This window comes from Dysidea avara, chromosome 7 (genome assembly GCF_963678975.1).
Source record: "Dysidea avara chromosome 7, odDysAvar1.4, whole genome shotgun sequence".
NCBI classification, from domain to species: domain Eukaryota; kingdom Metazoa; phylum Porifera; class Demospongiae; order Dictyoceratida; family Dysideidae; genus Dysidea; species Dysidea avara.
In genome coordinates, this window is record NC_089278.1 from 22,354,335 (window position 1) to 22,375,240 (window position 20,906).

Genomic DNA, 20,906 nt, shown 5'->3' on the forward strand with positions numbered 1-20,906 from the left:
ACCAGACTCTGTTCACTGAAAACCGCCACTAGCTACTGTCTATACCCACACACAACACATGTCTCCACTATCACACAGTGATTTCCCAAGTGAACTCAACTGTGATTTGCTTTGTGATTTTTGTACCTCAAAATGAAATGCTTACCTACTTAAAGATTTTTATCACGAGCTTCAGCATGCTTTCATTCATCCATTGCATCACAGTGAACACCATGGTGACTTGGTATGCAAGAGGTCACAAATTCAAATCCAGCTGATGAGTTTTCTTTTCAACCATATCTTTAATTTTTTTTACAAACTCAACTTTGAGCAGGTTACAAAAAGTAAAGGGATCAAAGAAAAAAAAAGTAGTGAAACAAGGGAATAGCTAAAAAGTGGTGAAATAAGGAAGGTTGCCTATACCTGCAGGTATACTAGTCTGCTCGTTCATCTGAGCCCTCATTTCTTGTTAATAATTCTTGTTACAAGGGCCAGCTGCTCAAACATTTAGTAGCATTGTGAAGCCCTTCAAATGCTGGAACTGTTTATCAAAAAAGCGCTTTGATACTGGCAAGAACAAGTGAGTTATGAGGCTTTAAAAATATCCCATATATTTAGTATGGACAATTCAGGTGCACAAACATGTTTACAACATAAAAACATGCTTGTTCCAGTACAAAACCATTGGGAGTGAACACATGTTCACCTCTTTGATATTAGTATATTTGGCAGGGCTCAGGCTCAGGTGTACTGACTATAGTGGACATTAAGGTGGCGCTGAAGTAATCAAATGAAGCCTTACAAGGCCAATGGGACATCACTTTTGTGGTCATGCACGAAAAACACGGAAAACTAATAGAACAAAGCGAAGCACTTCGAAATATTGAAAGAACCAGCTCTATCAGACTGTCAGGCTACTATTGCTGATACAAGTAACGATATTCACGTACTAACTTCATCACCTTGTCAAAACTCTGGTAACTTCACAGCGAACAACACCAGCTGTCATCGCATGATTACTGCTTTACGGAGCGCACTCTGGCCAGTTACACTGTCTCACAATTCGTGAAATAACTGCATATTTACTTACCATAGACTCTCAAAATTTGGCAGAGGTAGTTTGCATTTTAACCAGTTTCCACGTTGTTATCGTTAAAAAGGATTCCATAGAGTTGTTCTACAAGGTGAGAAACCATAAGAGCCAAGGCGGCTTAGCGCTAGGTTGTTTCTGGGGTGAGTTATTTTTAAAATTGGCTCGTAAGTTCAGAGTTTAATAGCCACGAAATTAAAGCGGGTGATTTAACGGAATTTGGCATGCTAAGCTACAACATTAAAGACTATCATAAGAACCCTTTAAATGTAGACTACATGGTTCACAAGCGGAGTTCTCCACCACCTTAAAATAGCTAATTAAGCGCGTGGGCTAATTTTAATAGTGACAAATGGGCATTGTACGGCTTCACATAATTACTTCAGTGCCACCTTAAATTCCTAAGTCAGTTATAGACTGAAGGAATTTATTCTTCATAAACCTTCTTTGTTTCACCACTTTTTTTCTTCACTTGTACATTGTATAAAAGCCAGTATAGGAACAAAAATATAGGTTCGAGGCTGCCTAGGTCCAGTCATGGATTTTTTCTCCTTTCTCCACCTTTTCAAACACACTTTCTGTAACACCTTTAAACAGGCTGTAGGACCAGGTGTCCTACAGACTTTCAGCACTTGTGCTGTAAAGCCTTAATAAATAAACTAATATCCATTTGGTTCCACATGGGGTACTTTGAGATAATAAGTCACTCTCTAGAGTTCCTTGGATACATATACATGAAATTGACAAGGAGAAAACATCCTGACCACCTGGCAGACTCCTGTAAGCATTGAAGTGTTAATCGGATCGAGGCTGCCTAGGTCCAGTCATGGATTGTTTCTCCTTTCTCCACCTTTTCAAACACACTTTCTGTAATACCTTTAAACAGGCTGTAGGACCAGGTGTCCTACAGACCTTCAGCACTTGTGCTGTAAAGCCTTAATAAATAAACTAATATCCATTTGGCTCCACATGGGGTACTTTGAGGTACAAGGACACAGTTTCTCTGAATTGCTCACAATCACTACATGATTACAACTTCTGGGAAATAGATATGATTATGTTTGTGGCAAGACTCCACAGCTAACAACTACTAATGGCTTCCTTTCTACAAAAAAAATCCTTTACTAGTTCATAAGCAATTACAAGCCATCTCTTAAACCCGCAGCTGTTTTATAAAATGCAAGCACTGAAAACACATAATCCAGTAAACTGGATCGCATGCATGCTTTTTAAAACTAAAGTCTATAACACAAAAACTGTTAAAGGTATCTAAAAACAACACACACCATCTTACTCATCATTAAATTTCGGTTTGAATGGTCCCATATTTCGTTGGGTCTGTCCAACCCAGAGATACTCGCTTCACTTTGAAAGAGTTAAAGAACTATCCCTCCGTCTTCCTTCTTCACACAACGATGTACAAAAGGCCATAACTCAGCTGTACTTTGTTGTATCGCCTTTTGCTTGGTGCCATTTTACTCCTCACGTGATGGTGATTCAGTTAGTATATAGATATCACGTGATATCATCACTCTCGGACTAACACAATGACAATACAAACGTGGAAGGACGCAAAATGATTCAGCACGTCGTAGTGGGTGAGTTCCTTGTTTGTATGCTGAAAGTTTATATACAGGCAGATAGCTTACAACATGTTCTGCTGCTCATTCACATGAAGCCATGCAGTATTTATAAGCAATTCCTTAAGTAAACAGTAGGGGTTAGGATTAAGGTGAAAGCTGGCACAACTTTCCTACACTACACATTCAGTCATACAACACAGTACCACTGTAGTGTTAAAAACAGAAAACAAGATAATTGTTCAGTAACCACAGAGCTACCCCACTAGACTTTCAAGAAGCAATATCTATTAGTCCAACTGAACAGTTTCAATTCCACGAAAGGTGTTCCTTACCTCCTACACTAGACCTTATTGAATTCATCACTATCAAAATGTTTTGTCTGCTACCACAAAACATGCCCAACATAAGGCACTTTTAAGCAATCTCTCAAGCCTGTGGTCAACATGGCCTTAAAGGAAGAGTGAACAGTAAAGGCAGATAGGCTCTGAAAATGTGTTCAGTTGGACACAAAAAAAAAAACACTTTGCCCTAGAAGTTCTAGTATAGCCAGGATATTGGTAATAATACTGCATATGTTTTATTATCTTTGGCTGTTGAAACAAGCAACCTCGTAACTAATTTGAAACAACATAATATCCAAGCTATATATATATATATATATGTATGTATTTGTGCCATTTTTTGCTCACAACTTTTATTACCACTATTGACCAACTTATACTTTAGACACAAATTTAGGGGATTGTTGAATAACTGTATCAAAATAAATGACAAGACAATAAATGTGTAAGATTTAGCAAGCTCCATAATGTAGATTCAAAGCTTGATATTTGCCTATTGTACCCACAACAGTTTGACCACATGGAAACTACAATACTATAAAGATTCCAGTCATGAAATACTTTTGACTGCAATGGTTAAGACTTCTAGTTGGGTACAACTGACATACAAAACTTCTACAAGGTAAGCTGTATCCTTGCTAAATCCTACCTCTTCATTTACCAGGTATAAAATAGACTACATTACCTGTGGTTCCACAGGACAAGTGATGGTTCGCTCATTCTCATGATAGACAAACACCTCTCGGTCTTTGCCACCAGTGGGGGTCATTGCCCATGACTTGTGCAGGTCACTTTCGTGCAGTAGTGTTGCTAATGGCAACATTGTCAGTCCACACCACTTAGCTGACCCATCATCACTATGGTAACAAAGAGCAACCATATATTACACAGTTGTACACATTTGCCAACTTTCTACTTTTCTAAATAGAACATTACATTTTGATGAATACCTTTACTTTTCATTTTGTGGTTGCTTGTGCAGATTATAAAAGTGGAGACTAAAAACCAGTGAATTTAGTAAATCTACAATTGTGTCTGGATTTGCAAGAACCCCACATTCTATAGCATTTTTCTAACATTTTATTGCATTTCCTTTGTCTGACAATCCCTCATAATCAATCACTTTTTACCTACGTATGACCAGGGAAAGGTGAAAACTGAGAAAAAGATTAGAGTGAATTGCACGTCTACCATGATATAAACTAATGCTCATATCTTCCATCTCCTTAGGAGCACTGACATCAATCAAAGAGTTTCAAACTTTGGGGAATACTATGACACCAAAGTTTTTGCTTTTGGCACCTTCCTTCATTGTAAAACAAACACTCTAAACATTTACAGCTTTTAAACTAGATGCACGCAGCTGTGGGTGCGAACCTAGTTTCCTGAAATTGGTCTGGCAAAAACTGTGTGTCTGCGTCTGTGTGTCTGCCCAACACCCATGTAAGCAAACAGGCTTTGAGTTACAGATTCTTTCAATGGATAAAATGCTGTTTACTCTATTAAAGCTTAGCTTTCATCATGTTTACTTGAAGGGGGTGTGGCCAGTCACTGAAACCATGTGAAACAGTTCAGTAGGTGCCATCTAACTGGCGTACAACAAATAAAAAACAACGTGACAAGTGCCCAGTAAGCTACCAGGAATAGTGCATCTATTTTAGCTTAAAGAGGGGCATGGGCCCCTTTGTACAGAAACGAAAACATGATAGCACAGTATCAACTTGTTTTATTATTCATAATGTTTCACCCCATTGAATTCTATTTGTAAAATTAGGTTTGCTCGAAGTCCGCAAACATGTGTAAATCTTGCAGATCTGGTCACAGTTGAAGAATGAATCTAAGGCATGATAAATACCACAGACAAGTAGCTTCAGATACTAAAAAAATTATCCTTCTCTAGCCTTTCTATTATACAGTACCTGTATGCCCATATTTGGACAACAAAGTCCAGGCTCTTCCTGGCCTTAAAGCTGATTGGCTCATCATACCATCCTTGTTCTGCACACTCATCTACTGTGTAGACATTAGTGGAGTCCTACAATAGAAATTGTATAGTAAGGAATATACACTACAATGCTATTGACATTTAACTGGCCATTACAAATTAGATTTGAAGAAAAATACACAAAAGTATAACAAAACAAAGAAAGAAAAGTAGAACTTGACCTCTAGGTTTAGAGCACCATGCCGTACCTACTGTGTAACCACTGCTTCCTAACAACTCCTCTTCTAGTTAATTGTTACAAATATAATCTATACCCTAACCCAACTGTTGAAAAATGATGTCCTAATCCTAGTTGGGCTTTTTCCTAATCTTAGGAATGCAATTCCTAATCCCAGGGGGGCTTTTCCAAATAATAGGAGTGCATTCCTAAACCTAGGAGTGCTGTTCCTAGTGCTGCTCCTAATCCTATGGACACTGTTCTTAATCCTACAAACAAGTTTCTTATACCCATAGGGATGAATTCTTAATGTTTAACCAGCTAAATAAATATAAGCACCGTGACACGTGACCAGCTAAATATCTATTATAATACTACAAAACAACAAAATTTGTCACACAAGCAATCTTCTTTAATTGACTGCTGATGTGCCAAGTTCTATAATTGGGCTATGATTGAGTAGGCCAGTGGTGAATATCATATGCCACTTAGGTTCATGTCAGATAGCTCTAATAGAACACACACTAATTCTCTAGTCATGGTATTCTAATAGAACACACATAATTTCTCTGGTCACTGTATTTCTACACAAGTTATACACAAGCCACTGTCTTATGTACTCTAATAGAATGCACACCAATTTTCTAGTGATTGCGAATAGAGTCCCAGACTAGAGAAATTTCTTACACATGGAAACAACAGTACAGTCATCACTACCACCCAGGTATTGAACCTGGAACCTTGGTCAATGATTCCCTCCCAGTTGGTCAATAGACAAAAAAAAAAAAAAAAGTTTTATCACAATGTATGGAGGCAGTAGTAGGCCACTGTGATTAAAACATGCTGTAAGATCACATATGCTTACAAACACAGTATTACACATTCCCGATATTAAAGTGGGTGTGGCTCACGAAAGAAGCTGGCCTACTGTAAGACTAGACTATGCCTCGCACAGAGATTGCCGCTACCGTGCTACTTGTTTCAGTTGCACTTTAGCAATCTGTATGACAACACACACGCATGCATGCATGCACACACCACACGGACTACTGTAATACTTACCAACATGTCATCGTCTAATTTTACTGTGCAGGACAGGTCAACATCAGACGGACAATCAATACCATTCACCTTCATTACTCTAATAACGCCTTCACTACTGACCTTGAAACGTGGTGTCAAACCTGTAAGACGTGATACAGCATATTAGCATAGATATATGACTCCTAATAGGGATTGGAAATGGCGTCACATGCCAGAAGTAGGCTTGTTTCGAATGTTACGGATGGTTTCTGTAATTTGTATCATATACTAATTTAATTGTCCCCAGATAAAGTTTTAAAGGTTTTGCGAGAATGATTTAGAACCAAAGAGCGAAGTATGCTACCATCCTACTAGCTTTGTTCCACAGCTTTGGCATTAGATTAAAGCTTGAAAGACAAACGGTTACACTAGACAGCAGCTGTACAGAGTTAGGAGAACAGAAACACGACAGTACAACAACACCTAGCCAAGTTGTAACCAAGGAAATATGCAGCGTTTAAACTAGAGGTGTGGCTTACAAACCATACTGTTCAATTCTAATGACCAAAGGGATTCTAAAAAGCCACATATTGTTGATACCAGAAGGTGTACACAGCTGCTACAGGAACAGAAACGTACCTTGGTGTAGAAGCGATACTGAAGCAGCATATGACAAGTGGGAAAGGCCAGTCAGTGACTTCCACCAAAGCGGCTTATATCGCTCAACCTTAGAGAACTTTCATATTCTACTAAACCTACACTGATAGTCTACAGTGAAGAGAAATGTTAGTCTTTTCATGCTCTTCAAAGCGGTAACAAGCAAAACGCGCCTTGTATCTAACCAGTGACGTCAATTGTACAGATAGTATACTGGGCATGTGGCACCATTTCCAATCCCTATTAAGAGTCATATATCTATGATTTAGTAGTAGTGAGAACACTGCTAGTATTTGAGATTGTGTCCAGTTAAAGAAGATAAGATGGCCTATTGCGTACCAAACCCTTGCCTAACAATTGAGATAAATTTACAATCAATCTTTCTATAGCAATAGTGAAGCTTTGAAGACTGGATGAAGAAGATACCAGTAAATGGAATCAACTTTTAACAAATCTACAGCTGGTAGTAATACTGGGATCAACATTCATCCTACAAGATCTGGATATATATCTTAGCACAGGATTATGCTCAATATGTCATTGTCCTCGAGTGTAATAGTGCTATTATGTTACAGTGTAAAAGTGTGTAGTAATAATGTAGATCAGTGAGAGGACTCTCTTAAAGGATACTCTTACCACTTATATAACATACCTTGAAAACAAACTGACAATTCAATCTGTCCTTTTGGTTGTAGCGGCAATGATTGGTTAAACCACTGTAATCCATCCGGAGAGGTAAAATCTGATTTATTCTTCCTTTCCAATACACTAGGGGTAACTTCAATTATTTTCATAACACTGGCTCCAACACACACTTCAGTGTTTGCCTTCGATTTCCCTTTCTTCTTCAGAAGAGGCACCTTACGACACAATACAAACAGCTGTCTAGAGTGATTAGTAAAAAATAGTTTTTCTTTTTCAGTGTCCTCCCACAAAACTGGTCTGTAAGGAAGAATCTTACATGTGTCACTTTTAGCTGATGTGTTGCCGCCATTGATAGTGAATACACAATATATCCCATGAGTGGCATTAGGGACGGACATTGCTCCAACAGACACAGACCGTCCCCTAGATGGGGATGGGTTCTCCATTAACTCTCCTGTTACATCTGGGATTGAGATGCCTCTTAATTGCACTCGCAGCACACCAAGAATATCAAACTTGCCATGAAAGTCAATTCCTTCACTATTTTTGCTTGCACCAGTGTATGAGCTCACGGAGCTTTGTACCGGTTTTCTTAAGTTACCCAAACCAGATCCATTTACTAGTGAACTCTTATTAGCAGATTTGTTGCTTGGTATGGGGGGAGCTTTTTTTCTCTGATCACCATATGTGGTTTGTGTGCGACGTCGTGATTGCTGATCAGTGGAGACAAATATGGGCATCTTATCATCTGCAGTTGGTGATAACACATCAACAGACAAAGCCCTCCGACGTGGAGAAAGTTGACTGCTTCTAACAGGGGTGTGGTCAGTTATTGTGTCGCCATTTTGTAGTGGACTAATAGCACCATTTTCCTCTTCTCTTACAGAATTTGGAGATGGTATACTGGACACTGGACTCTCCGAATACGAGTCATCACCTGACCGTCCAACTTTCCTCTTTGGAGAAGTAGTAGTAGCTGTTGCATCATTGTCGGGAATGTTTTGAAGTGCCTCTGGTTTCTTTTTGACATTATCTGATTCCTGTTGTTCGTCAATTTTAGTATCATTTTTGTGATCATCTACACTGACTATAGCAGGACCAACATCCTCCACTAATGGTTGGTGGGGACCATCAGCTATTTGGTCTTCTTCTACCACAACTACTTGCTGCTGTTGTAATGGCTGCTGTTGTTGCTCTTGTTCCTTGTTGGCATGCTGCTTGTCATATCCATTTGTCACCTGTGGTAGTTTTGGTATCATTTGTTCTTCTTCCCTTTCAACAGGTTGTTTGTGTATCTGTTGTTGCTGTTGCTGCTGTTTTTGTCTTCTGGGAGGCTTTACTGGTGGAGTGTTGGCTGCTTCAACCTTAACTTCGTGGACAAAGGCCTCAGTTACTGGAGGAGGAGAAAGACTACCGCTTCGTTCAGAGCTAACAAAAAGGTAACATACATATAGTAAATAACAATCACATACCATAAGAGTGCACTAAAAGCATTGTTTATTGAATCATTGTGAATGTGTATAGTGATGTGTCCACATACACAAACACATGTAAACACTGCTTACAAGTACACACAATTTGGAATCATGTTATTCAAGTATACCAACACTCCAAAGCTAAGGTGCAATGCAAGGGAACATTGCTGTTGGGTTATTCTCATCACACTTTTGGAAACGACTGCTCAATTACAGTATTTTGTACAGTGCTATAAATACTTGAGTATTGATGCCAAATTTGCAAGTGCTTAAGAAACATATTTCCTTTTCAACTCCCGCACAGTGTTTAAGGAAAAGTTAAATGTCAATGATTGTGACCCCTTGTTGCAATGACAAACTTAACAGAAAGATGATTAGTTTTTCATTCAAAACTTCAGTGTATGTTCTATTAAAGTGATGAATTACAGAGTCATGTTTTATTACACATGTCTCGTCGTGGATTGACAGTACTATACTGCAAGTAGTACTTGTATCCTTACAACTCTAACTAAATGCATTCAGCCATCCTTCTATATATGAGTGTCCATTCATAGCATAATTGTGAAGGATGCTATACTATTCAACTACCTGGCTGTAATCAGTTACTTCACCCAATTATGAAATGTTATCCATTAAAGTCATTACAATAGGAATACATACAAGGTTATATAGTCAGGTGAATTTCTTTATTAGGGAAGTACCAAACTCAAATCAATGCTTGTGTGGCTATGTTGTGCCATGAACAACCTAATAACCAAGCGGAAGGGGAAAAATTTGTAGCCTAGTAGGCAGCAACAAAAGTGACATAAACTAGGGTAAACACTGCAGTAGACTGTGAACAAACACTGCAGTATTGTTGTGTTTAGCTAGTAAGGTTGGTTTATAGTGAATATTATTGGTAGGAAATTGTAAACCTTCATGATCCCTGCTATGCAGTGCTACTGCACTGTATGATATTACTATCATTACACAGTAACACCACACACACACAAATCTCATGATTTCACTAGTGTTCAATTACAACAATATACTCAGATAGAGTTACCATACCATCATATGATATGAATGTGTGCATGTGTGGTCATTATATACACAATCCCCCAACCTATTGACATGTCTAGTATAGCAGAAAAACAACATCATATAGCAGTAGTAGCAAGATCATATTGCTATTTCTTAAAGCCTTTGGAGCACATGCAAAACGCACAAGACGTCTATTTCACTTACACACAAAATAACACAGAGGGTGGTTGTATGAACAATTTCACTGTCACCCAAACACATCAGTTGAGGTGTTTATTAAACACACACTGCAAATCTTGCATTTGTTGAACACAGTTTTGTCAAACTTGATACGCATGCAACATTATAGAGTACACTTGGTATATGGTCTTTATAATGAGGTCATGAAGCATACCTTCACTGTACTTGGGACCTACACTGCTTGACAAGGTTAGGGTGGTCTTATTAAATAGATCATGGCGTACACTTTAGCTATGTTTGGGACCTACTAGACACAGTCACTATAATGAGGAGCGACAGCTAATAAGCACATTTCAGGAAAATTTGTGCATGCAATGTTTGTACCATTTCAATTACAAGTGTGGAATTTTCAGGTTCCTTCAAGGAATTTTCATGTATGCAACATACATACCATTTCAACTACTAAGTATGGGGTCTTCTGGTTTCTTCAGGAAAGTTTTTCGTGCACACGACGTACATACCATGCTTAACTGACATTACTGGGGCTCACTCAGGCTTGCCCCAACAAAAGGCGTTAGTCTAGAACAGTCACATTACAAATACATGCCTTAGTTTTAATGATTTCAGAAAACCATTTAGTGTCACAGAACAACTACAAAAAATAGACTGGTTGCTTTGACAACAGTAATCAGAATACTTGTCAGATTGCCTTGCATCGCCCTAGCTAAAACTCCTTATAATGACAGAAAGGAGAGGCATAAACTAAATAACTATCTCACGATATATGGATGGCCACATACGTGGGGAGACATTACTGGTTGAAGATCTCATCAATTTTCTTAAGGATCTTTCATGCCATTGATGCGAAATTTAACTTGGGAAGATAATGACTTAAACATTAATTTGTTTGTGTATCATATATCATTGGAATAAAGCCACCAAATATTGAAGGCCGGGATGCAAATAATTCAACTGATTCCACAAAATATTTTACAATACAGAAATTCTGTTACTTCCTAATAAATACACATGTACATGGATTCTACGTAGGTTATCATAATTTTGTGCATTGTGTATATCATATGTCTGTGTCAGTCAGAAGATAGTAGTCAAACTTCCAAGTCAGGCCACTTAGTACACAAATGACACATTTAGGGAGTACTACAATCACACATTTTTGCTGTCCCATATACTGGGGGTACATAAAGCACCCACACGACCACACTTGAGTAACAACATATAGCTAGACTATAATTAGTACAATACAACACACTCCATTGCTCACACTACATTCCTTACTAATGATAACATGTCACTAAACCATTACCACCACATCACAATAGATACCAAGGACTATTGTGTATCATTCAATAGACCAAGTGGTGTGAACAGGCTAAGCTAGTAGTTCACAACTTTAATACCACATGCCAACACATGTCCTACTTCTGATTAGAAGCCACAGCTTGAATACCAGCCACATATCCTTTGTAAGTACCTTAATCTTGACAAATTAAGCTGTCAGATATGATGCTGTGAGCTCATGGACATACAGTACCGCGCAGGGTTGCTCAAATCTAACTGTGTAGACGATGACATTGGCAAGACGACAGCATCGAAAACACATTCAATAGCTATTGCGTAATGTACATGTATGACAATTGTGCCAGCATTTGTAACTAATAGACAAGACTCAGCATGAGAAATGTTGAAGATGAGGGGTGCATACACAAGCTTACCACACTATAACCACTACAGGCTTGTTACCATAGTGAGTCAGGAATTTTTGCCCCTATAGTTACAACAGCTAATATTGAATTGTAAACTATGGTTGCTTATATCTGTCCGCAACTGTTTTTCAAAATTATAACAGCATAGCTAATTGAGCCACTTGGCCAGTTTATTGGTCTAGATGTTATTTATACAGTTAATGTGGACTCTTGCCCTTATATACATAAATAGAGTGTTATTGTTTCACTGTGTCATGTTCCATACCGTAAAATCACCCCCCTAAGCTATTCAATAAAAGTTATTTATTCGCTACCAGCACTAAGGAGTGGCTACATCAAAAAAGTATTGCAGTACCACACCACTCTAATATCCACACCCCATTGCAACCCAAACAGCCCCCTAACACCTTAAAACATTTTTACCTACTTATTGAATTAGCACAGACAATCCACCTTATTAACAGCGAAAATGATGTATTTAGGATTGCAAAAAAGGGATGAAGAAGTTTCTTGGGTGGAAATCCTGGTGAGCATTATAAGGGACAATGCAACAAAAAAAACTATGCTGAGCAAACTGTAATTTCTGAACCATACCTTACATTTTATGCACCTTGCACTCAAGGCATCTTAAATGGACAGTGATATCACAAGGGACAAAAAAAACAATTTCAAAGTGTGTATATTTACTATATTACATGTATGCATATACGTGTGTGTGTGTGTGTGTGTGCGGGCGCCACACACATGCATGCTGCGCACAAGTACAACCAAGCATGCAAGTGTGTGTATATTCGTGTGTGTGTCTGTGTGATGGTTGTCTCTGTATGTGTGTGTCATGTAGTATTTACTCTGTTCACATTAGTAAGTGCAAAAACGGCATGCATGTATAAGCACACACACAACACACATGTATAACATGTACACACATACATACATGTGTGTACAGTAAAACAAACTCTACACCACATCACAAGGAATACTTCTACCCAGCTGCTATCCCAGAGAGAGATGTCTGTCATATTTTCAACTACTTAGTTGTTACTTATTAGCTCACACCACACCCTTACATGTGGTATATAGCAGTCAAATACTATTTGAAAGTAACTTTGTTCAATAGATGAAAAAGATGGATAGAAAATACAAATTTATACTTTTAGTTCACACATCATCAAAAGCACCAGTGTACCATGTGACAATTACAGTGTGACAAAACACATGGTTGGTACTCTATCCATACTAAATAACCATTGAAAAGAAAAATAGTGTTGCTATTGGCTAATATTTGCCATGATTGATATCGATAACAAACAAGATCGGCTATTGTACACATCACAACACATGCATACACAGTCACACATATACACAGTCACACATATACACAGTCACACATATACACAGTCACACATATACACAGTCACACATATACACAGTCACACATATACAGTCACACATATACACACGCGTACCCTACTACACTAAACACAAACACACACACTATAGGAAAGTAGACCAATGCCCACCAGAGGCAGTCCCACACAGGTACTTACTGTAAGTACAGACAAATCAACAACCATGATACAATTGGTGCTAATTACATATTTTCAACACCTTCTCTCCCTCACTATCACACTCACCCACTGTCCACAGCTACTGCTGAAGCACTGGCTGTCCCATATGATATTGTCATGACAACTGACACTGACTTGAATGCTTCCTCAGCACTTCTTGATGGTATCAACTCCAGCACTTTCCTTTCTGACTTCTTGTGCCCCAGGTGCAGTGTTGTCACGTCAAATTTACAACTAGCCAAACACTGTTGCTTGCCTGTGGCTGAGTCATCAAATTTTATTAAAAACTTTATATCCTTCGACTCGAATCCTTTAACGTCCTTACGCCGCGTTAAGGGTAGTGTCATTTCAACAATATTCTCAGAGTCGTTGGTCTTCCAGCTTGCTGAGAAACAACCTGGCTTGTACTTGGAGGAGGTAAGTTTTACAGCGGTGGTGTTGGCGGAATGTGAGCCCTTCTGCACCGCCAAATATAATGGTGGTAACTTCTCTACGTCGGCTAGATACCCGCTGGTACATTTTACACTTAATCCTTGAGGATGAATCCTAAAGTAAAACTTCTGCTTCGACATGGTCCTATCTGCTCACCCATATAAGTGAGGTATATCGTTTATTACATTTTATGGGAGTGACTTTTCCACGTTTGGCATTGGTTCCATTTGACGCACAGCGCTTACAACTTGGTAACGCCGGAATGTGGGCGTGACGGAACTCTCTATGCTTACAGTGTCTCTCGCAGTGTCCTATGGGGAACAGAAACGGTTTTAAGATCAGGGACTCTGATCTACACGAACTAGAGGTTTGATAGTGTGACTATAAATACGACGAAAGACAAAATCCTTTTTTGATCCTCTAGAGATCGATCCGCATCCTCAACCAAACTGAGATAATCCAGTAAGTTTAGCGCAATAGATTTGATGTGTTGGTGAACAGGAGTGCATGTGTGATAGTGTGATATGAAAGTCCGGTGTCTATTCTTACTGTTCTCAATCAAATTTGTGTCACTTGTTGGTTTATGTGATTGTGTAGGTGTGAATAATATTATATATGTGATCCATGAGATGCTATCAAAGTGAAACAGAAAGGGTGTTGCTGGCATGCATTATATAGCTGGTTTTTTAAAAACTCATTTCAGCATGCAACTGGTAAGACCACATTACTAAATGTTTCTCATCATGGCAACCAACACACAATGTAGGCAGGCAGATTTGTATGCAACTTTCTTGGTCTTCTGTAGCAAGTTACTAACTTAATACAAAAATGACTGCATCAGGAGTGCCACAAGGCATGGTTGCATTAAATCACCGATATGAAACAAACTACATTGGTGCGGTAAAGAAAATAGTAAAGCACAGCTAGGATGAGAAACAAAGTATTAGCTGCAATTTTAAGGCGTAGTGTGCCTGTGTAGCATATATATGTGTGTATGTCACGTGTGTTTGCTGGTTGAACATACACCACTGCTATGTAAAGAATCAATGTCAGAAATGACATGCACGGGGAAACACACACACACACACACACACACACACAAGCAAAAAAAGCAAAGCCCACAGTTGCCATGCTAACATGGTCATGCCTACCCTGTACTATGATTCAGCGCAGGCAAATCTGTGGCATGTCTCACAGATGAAGATATGGGCACCCGAAGTCCCACCTGGACCTTCGCCGACTATGCAACACATGGGCAGTTGGCATTTGCTCCCCCAGGTACCCATTGATGTTACAGCTGGGTGGGTTGCTTCCCCAGTTGGCACAGGCTACCGGGTCCCCATTTAAACAGCTGGGTATACTAGAGCAATATGTGAGTAAAGTTTCTTGCTCAAGGAAACAGCAACACCAATTTGGCGTAATTGGGCATCATATCTGGAAGATCAATGCTCTAGCCACTTGGCTATGCTGCCTCATAAGTCCTACTCACAACACACGCGTGCACACACACACACACACACACATGCACACTATGTACATATACATGTAATACCACAAATTGTAAATGAGAGAGTGTGTATTACAAATAATCTGATCATGTGTCACCACATCTTAACTCTTTGGTTTATTTTCAGTCTGTCAACATAATTGTTGACTGTATCAAGTGTACCTTGTTTATGTAGTTGTTAGTGTATACAGTGTTTGTAGTGTAGCACAATAAAATTGTAACTCTAAACTGGTCATTGTAATAATCCCCAAATGTGTCATTTGTGTGGCAAAATGACCTGCCCAATGTAGAGTCACCTGTTTAATAAGGTCAGAGGTGGCTGGAATAGACAGGTTTCATTGTATATTTCTTTTGTGTTGATACTGAACGGTCACCACACTTTTGGGCAGCTTAAGCTATAAACGCCTCCCTCAAAATTTAATAGTAGCTGTCCTGAAATACTAGCCTAAGCTAGTAGTATAACCGTGACGTTTGTGTATGCAGTATGTAGGTGTCACAGTGCATAGCGTGTGTCTGTGTGTAGTAGTGTATGTGAGCACGCACACACACATGGTATAATGTACTTCTACGTTTGAGTGTAGTGTGTGTGTATATGTATTTGTGCATTTAATGTGCGTGTGTTGAGACCATCACAGATACAAGTTTGATGGGAAGTCCTGTGTATACATCTCTCATGAATTTTTGTGAATCTCTTCATGTGCATCATATAGTTACACTGGTGATATCATGTTACAGTATCTACAAGAGATGGCACCAACTCTACACTGCTTATAGTGGTGAAGAGCAGTTACCAAGTCCACTGGATGTTGAAGGGTTTGCTAACTTAGAAGCATCTCTCCCCAACTCCTATATCATGAATACAATGGATGAACTACAGGTGATTATTTTGTATTTGTCTCTAGGTTCTGTATGCTTATTTTTTGTGAAACTGGTTCCTAGCTAGCTTATTTACCTAACAGATGTATTTGAGCCATTGGTTGTTTTCAATGCTTAGTTGCATACATTTATTTCAAGAGCATTTCACTTTTTGTTTGTGCACAACAAACATAGTATGTCTTATACAGTACATACACATAAATGGCCCTAGGGCATTGCTGAGAACTGGCTTGTTACATATGCTATAAATATTGTTAATTGATATATGACTATAAATACAGTTACTTGGTATCAAGACACGTGTGTTATAGTTGTGAAATTATAAATCTCAGATGAATCCATTCAAGGACCGAATAGTAAAAGTATTCTCTCTGTCAGGAGACCGTCTCTCGTTTGAGGAATTCCTGGACATGGTCGCTCATTTCAGTTATAAGGTGAATGCGCATGCTCTCTATGACTAACTAAACATATTTACCCTTTGCAGATGCCAGCAAAAAGAAAAGTGCCAATTGCTTTCCGTATTTATGGTAAGCAGTTAGAAAAGAATGTTTGTAGATCTTAATTAAAAACAGATAAGTTTTTTTACTGATACTTAACAGTGTACAATGTTGAGATACTACATAACGAATTATTTATATTCGCAAATTTTGCAAATTATTATGGTTTTCAATTAGTCATTGCCTGACTAGTTAGCTGCTAATGGTTTAAGGGGGTCATATATTCCAAGAAAGCTTTCTCCTTTAAATAGCCCAAGTTTGTTTGTGCTACTGCTATGGTGTTCTATTCCTCGTCTTTTTCAGTTTATTATTTGTTATAATCCGTTGTAGATTTTGACGATAACAACATCATCGGTAGAGAAGACCTGAAGATGATGATGGACAGGCTAACTGGGGAGGATGATGTTCTTCCTGATGAGACAAAGACCACGATTATTGACAAGGTTAGTTAGTACGTAGGTGTGTGTGGTGTGGAATGTTATGTGATCACTTGTGTATGTATGAGTCACTGGCTATGAATGTGGGTTTGTTTATTTAAAGGTTTTTGAAGAGGCTTGTAAGGATTCTCATAGTGTTGGATTAAATCTGTTTGACTTTAAAGTTGTGCTCAGCAAATCTCCCGATTTTGATTTGTAAGTTTAACGTTATGCGTGATGTCATGTGTGTGGGTCTGTGCATTCCCTTACACATACACGCATGTACGCACATACACGCACATACACACAATAATCCATCACAAAAGATGGAGTCCTAGCTCCCACTCACACCTTAGGAGCTGGGAGGGATTTATCCCCTAACTGTCTAGCTGTAATGCCATAGTTAAGTAGCTAAGTGATTTATTTGTAATAAGGGTACATTAGTCAAGAATGAGTAGGAGAGGAGTATTATGACCACCTATTAAGAGGCAGTGAGAACTGACATACTCTAAAAATATAAACCTGTCATAAAATGTTATAAACACTGCCAGGTTACTTTTAAACTTTTGCACAAGGTTCATTATATTAATTCTGAGGTTAGAATTTCAAAAATTGGTTATTTCAACACATAATAATGTTTTATAGAAATATAATTTTGTAGCAAGGGTTTAGGAAACAATGATGGTAGTGGAGATCCAGGAGAACATTGCACAGTGTGTGGAGTGCGCTCTGTGAAATGCAAAGTATAATCATTCTAGAGGGATCTGGGGACATCATCCACATTGAAACTTTAGTAGTTGTATAACCAATAGCTAACTGCTCTATTAGAGTATTACACTATCAGAGTAAAATGAACTGTGAATATAAATTATGTGTAGAATTCAAATAGTTCTGACCGAACTGGAGCAGTTCCTATATGCTCTTGTGTAAATCTTACTTGCTAACAACTGGCATGACAATCTCAACCCATCATGTACTGGACAACAGACAAGTGGAGCCAGCAAGAATTGATCAGTAATTCTGAGCTTATGCTCACATAATATTACTAGCTACTGCCGATGTGTACACATCAACCTTCCTATTCACATAAACAACATATGCATGATATCTAATCAAATGAAAGTCTATCATGTGTCTATCATGTGCCTATCACGTGCCAATTAGCATGACTCCTATTATTTTGGCATGAGGTACCGTACGTAAGGAAAATTTGACGAATTCAGACTTCAGCAGATTTGACGAATAAAATGTTGACGAAATGAAGAAATTGTAGGCAAAACCTGTACTTTTAAGGGCGCTTATAAACATTTGACGAATTTAAATTTGACGAATTAAACCGATGCGTCAAATTCGTCAAATTTTTTTGACGTCAAAATTTCCTTGCGTACGGTACCTACTATCGGCACCCTGTACTTCAGTAATAGGTCTTGGGAATTTATGTTTGCATTCTTGAAAATACAAACATGCATCCAAAATGATTTGTCTTAACTGTATTTAATCATGATCATCCATTTGAAGTTACCTGCTCTATTGTAAATTTTCTAAATCTAGACATTGAGTATACTAGACCTTCAGTGCTGGTCACTGTAAAGCTCTAGCTAATGACCATAACATAACACATTGCTTTGATCTGTATGGATTTCAAGATGGATGAAGTATGTAATTTCAAACACACCTTACATACGTTTTAAGCTACTCTACTCATTAGAATTCCCATTGATAAAAAGTTTCACAAGACACAAAGCAAATAATATTACTTTTATAAGAAGCAAAATTACACATAAACAATAATAAATATGTGTTAATACTGCATGCACACACTTCACTTCATTTCTCGCACTATTCTGAGGGTCAATCCTTTTATCTCCATCTCTGACCTATTCCTCCATGCAAGATTATATTTCCAAGTGCATTTCACTAGTAGTGACTGTTCTATTAGAATATCTTAACCTTGAGATGGTTTTTCCCATAACACAAGAAGGCATGTTGAGGCCAAGGAACCCTGCACACCACGCCATGCATGTAGAAGGAAAACACTGATTTTACGCATGCTTAGCTGCATGACCTTTCTCCAAAACATAATGTCCTTACATTGTAGCTGTCTGCCAGGTACACACCAAATTTGATTTCAGCCATTCCCAAGGTATGAGTGGCCTAAGATTTTTTTTTACATTTTCTGAGGGAGCCATTCTTCTTTTCACACACTTTGCAAAATGTAAAACTGAAATGCCTTGCAAAGAACATAATAAAGGTGAATTCATGTACTAACTTTTCAATGAATCTGATTAATATGTATTGACTTATGGACTTATACTTGATTGTACTTTGTCACTACAGAGTAAACCAAGTATGGGAATAACTTGAATATTGGTGTGTATGTAGACTAGAATTATTGTAACAGTGACACTTTTTTGATGGTTTGAATATCAAAGGAGTAACAGCTACAGAGTTACAAAGCACAACCCAAGCAAGTATAGAATTGTGGTTGAGGTACTCTAATAGAACAAGCCACTGTGTAATCAAAAGTGCACAAAAATGTCAAAAAAAATTGTCAGGGTTTGAACCAGGTATCTCTACACCAACACCCAAATCCTTAGCCACCTCACTTAATTTCTACCTTATAAATAAAAGTTCTAGTTTAAATCTACTAAATGACAAAGAAAATTCTTGTATTGAAAGCCACCAAAAGTGTGTGCTCTATTAGAGTATTACAATGAAATGCTATTGTAATTTCTGTCTTCATTGTGTCTGTGGATTAAGGAGAAAGGAAGGTAGGTAAAATCGAACCCTGTGAAAAGAGTGCTGCTTACAAAATTCAGTGTTAAAAAAGTTGTGAAATGAAAGGTGGCGGCTAATAGCGTAGACACACGCACGCACACACGCATGCACACATTACAACTACACCACATACACACCAATACATGTATGTATATGTGTAAATAAATATGCAATACATTTTACATGTTTCTGTTCTTTGTATGTTTTTTCACTTTATCATCACTGTTCATATTGTAGAACATTTGGTTTCAACTTGTGATGTGTCTGATACTGGAACATTTTTCAAGTACAGTAAAAGCAAATATTTTTTAATTAATTTATTTTTTTGGTGGTACAATTACTTAAAGTGTTTGTTTTTACTTTTTATCAGTAAACTGTTACTTAATATACTAGTGTACTGTTAAATATTTTTTGCTTGATAGAGCTGACTATTGAATGCCATGACTTGCAAAGCAAACATTTCAGTCTGCTTTCCTGTATTGTAGGGCTATTGATCTTCTTAGTGAAACTATGTTGCAAAACTGACTCACCTGTACGTTTTTATTTGGGGATATTCTAATACATTAAATCTAAGACCCCTGGAGTAATGCTATAGAAGTGATTATTTACAAATCAGCCAATTATGCTTGTGCCAACAACATCAGCATAATTTCAAGCATAATAGGTTAGCAAAGCATCAAGCGTTATGCCAGCATTACAAGGAGGGTGTTGTTAAAATTTGCAATGTGCACACCAGAAGGATAGCAAACAACAAACACACTGTACATTTTTACTGTATTTTTACATTAAAAAACTGTAGTATTATTAATATTGGCTAACCATTTACATTCCACAGAAATGAGACCAAAATATTCAGTCATTTACTCTAATACAACAGTCAGGAAACTAGTCAGCTTTCTAGGATAAGTGCAGCTACAGCTTATTTATCAACACAAAAAATTGATTAC

At 38.0% G+C, this 20,906-nt stretch overlaps 2 protein-coding genes across 3 annotated transcripts in view; one reads left to right on the forward strand and one right to left on the reverse strand.

Annotated features, from left to right (window-relative positions):
- Positions 1 to 14,124, reverse strand: part of LOC136262613 (uncharacterized) — a 39,917-nt gene extending 25,793 nt beyond the window's left edge. The window contains exons 1-5 of one of the 2 annotated variants that reach the window (XM_066057003.1): positions 13,520 to 14,124; positions 7,488 to 8,908; positions 6,218 to 6,339; positions 4,913 to 5,028; positions 3,679 to 3,850 (exon numbers count right to left, since the gene is read on the reverse strand). In XM_066057003.1, coding sequence (XP_065913075.1) covers positions 3,679 to 3,850; positions 4,913 to 5,028; positions 6,218 to 6,339; positions 7,488 to 8,908; positions 13,520 to 14,025 — 2,337 coding nt within the window. In that variant the 5' untranslated portion in view covers positions 14,026 to 14,124. The remainder of the gene's footprint in view (positions 1 to 3,678; positions 3,851 to 4,912; positions 5,029 to 6,217; positions 6,340 to 7,487; positions 8,909 to 13,519) is intronic. The other variant, XM_066057002.1, reaches the window with a different exon arrangement.
- On the forward strand, positions 14,093 to 20,403 carry LOC136262617 (calcium and integrin-binding protein 1-like). Its single transcript, XM_066057006.1, has 8 exons — positions 14,093 to 14,252; positions 14,310 to 14,347; positions 16,128 to 16,269; positions 16,601 to 16,702; positions 16,753 to 16,795; positions 17,096 to 17,208; positions 17,306 to 17,397; positions 20,197 to 20,403. Exons 1-8 carry the CDS (start codon positions 14,199 to 14,201, stop codon positions 20,216 to 20,218), a joined length of 606 nt encoding a protein of 201 aa, XP_065913078.1. The 5' UTR covers positions 14,093 to 14,198; the 3' UTR covers positions 20,219 to 20,403.
- The last annotated feature ends 503 nt before the right edge of the window (positions 20,404 to 20,906 follow it).

Excerpts from the sequence above, each read along its gene's own strand:
- LOC136262617 (XM_066057006.1), top strand. The coding sequence starts at position 14,199 with ATGGGGAACAGAAACGGTTTTAAGATCAGGGACTCTGATCTACACGAA. Across the intron at positions 16,796-17,095 it reads AATTGCTTTCCGTATTTATG|ATTTTGACGATAACAACATC; the intron begins GTAAGCAGTTAG and ends AATCCGTTGTAG. Across the intron at positions 17,209-17,305 it reads AGACCACGATTATTGACAAG|GTTTTTGAAGAGGCTTGTAA; the intron begins GTTAGTTAGTAC and ends GTTTATTTAAAG.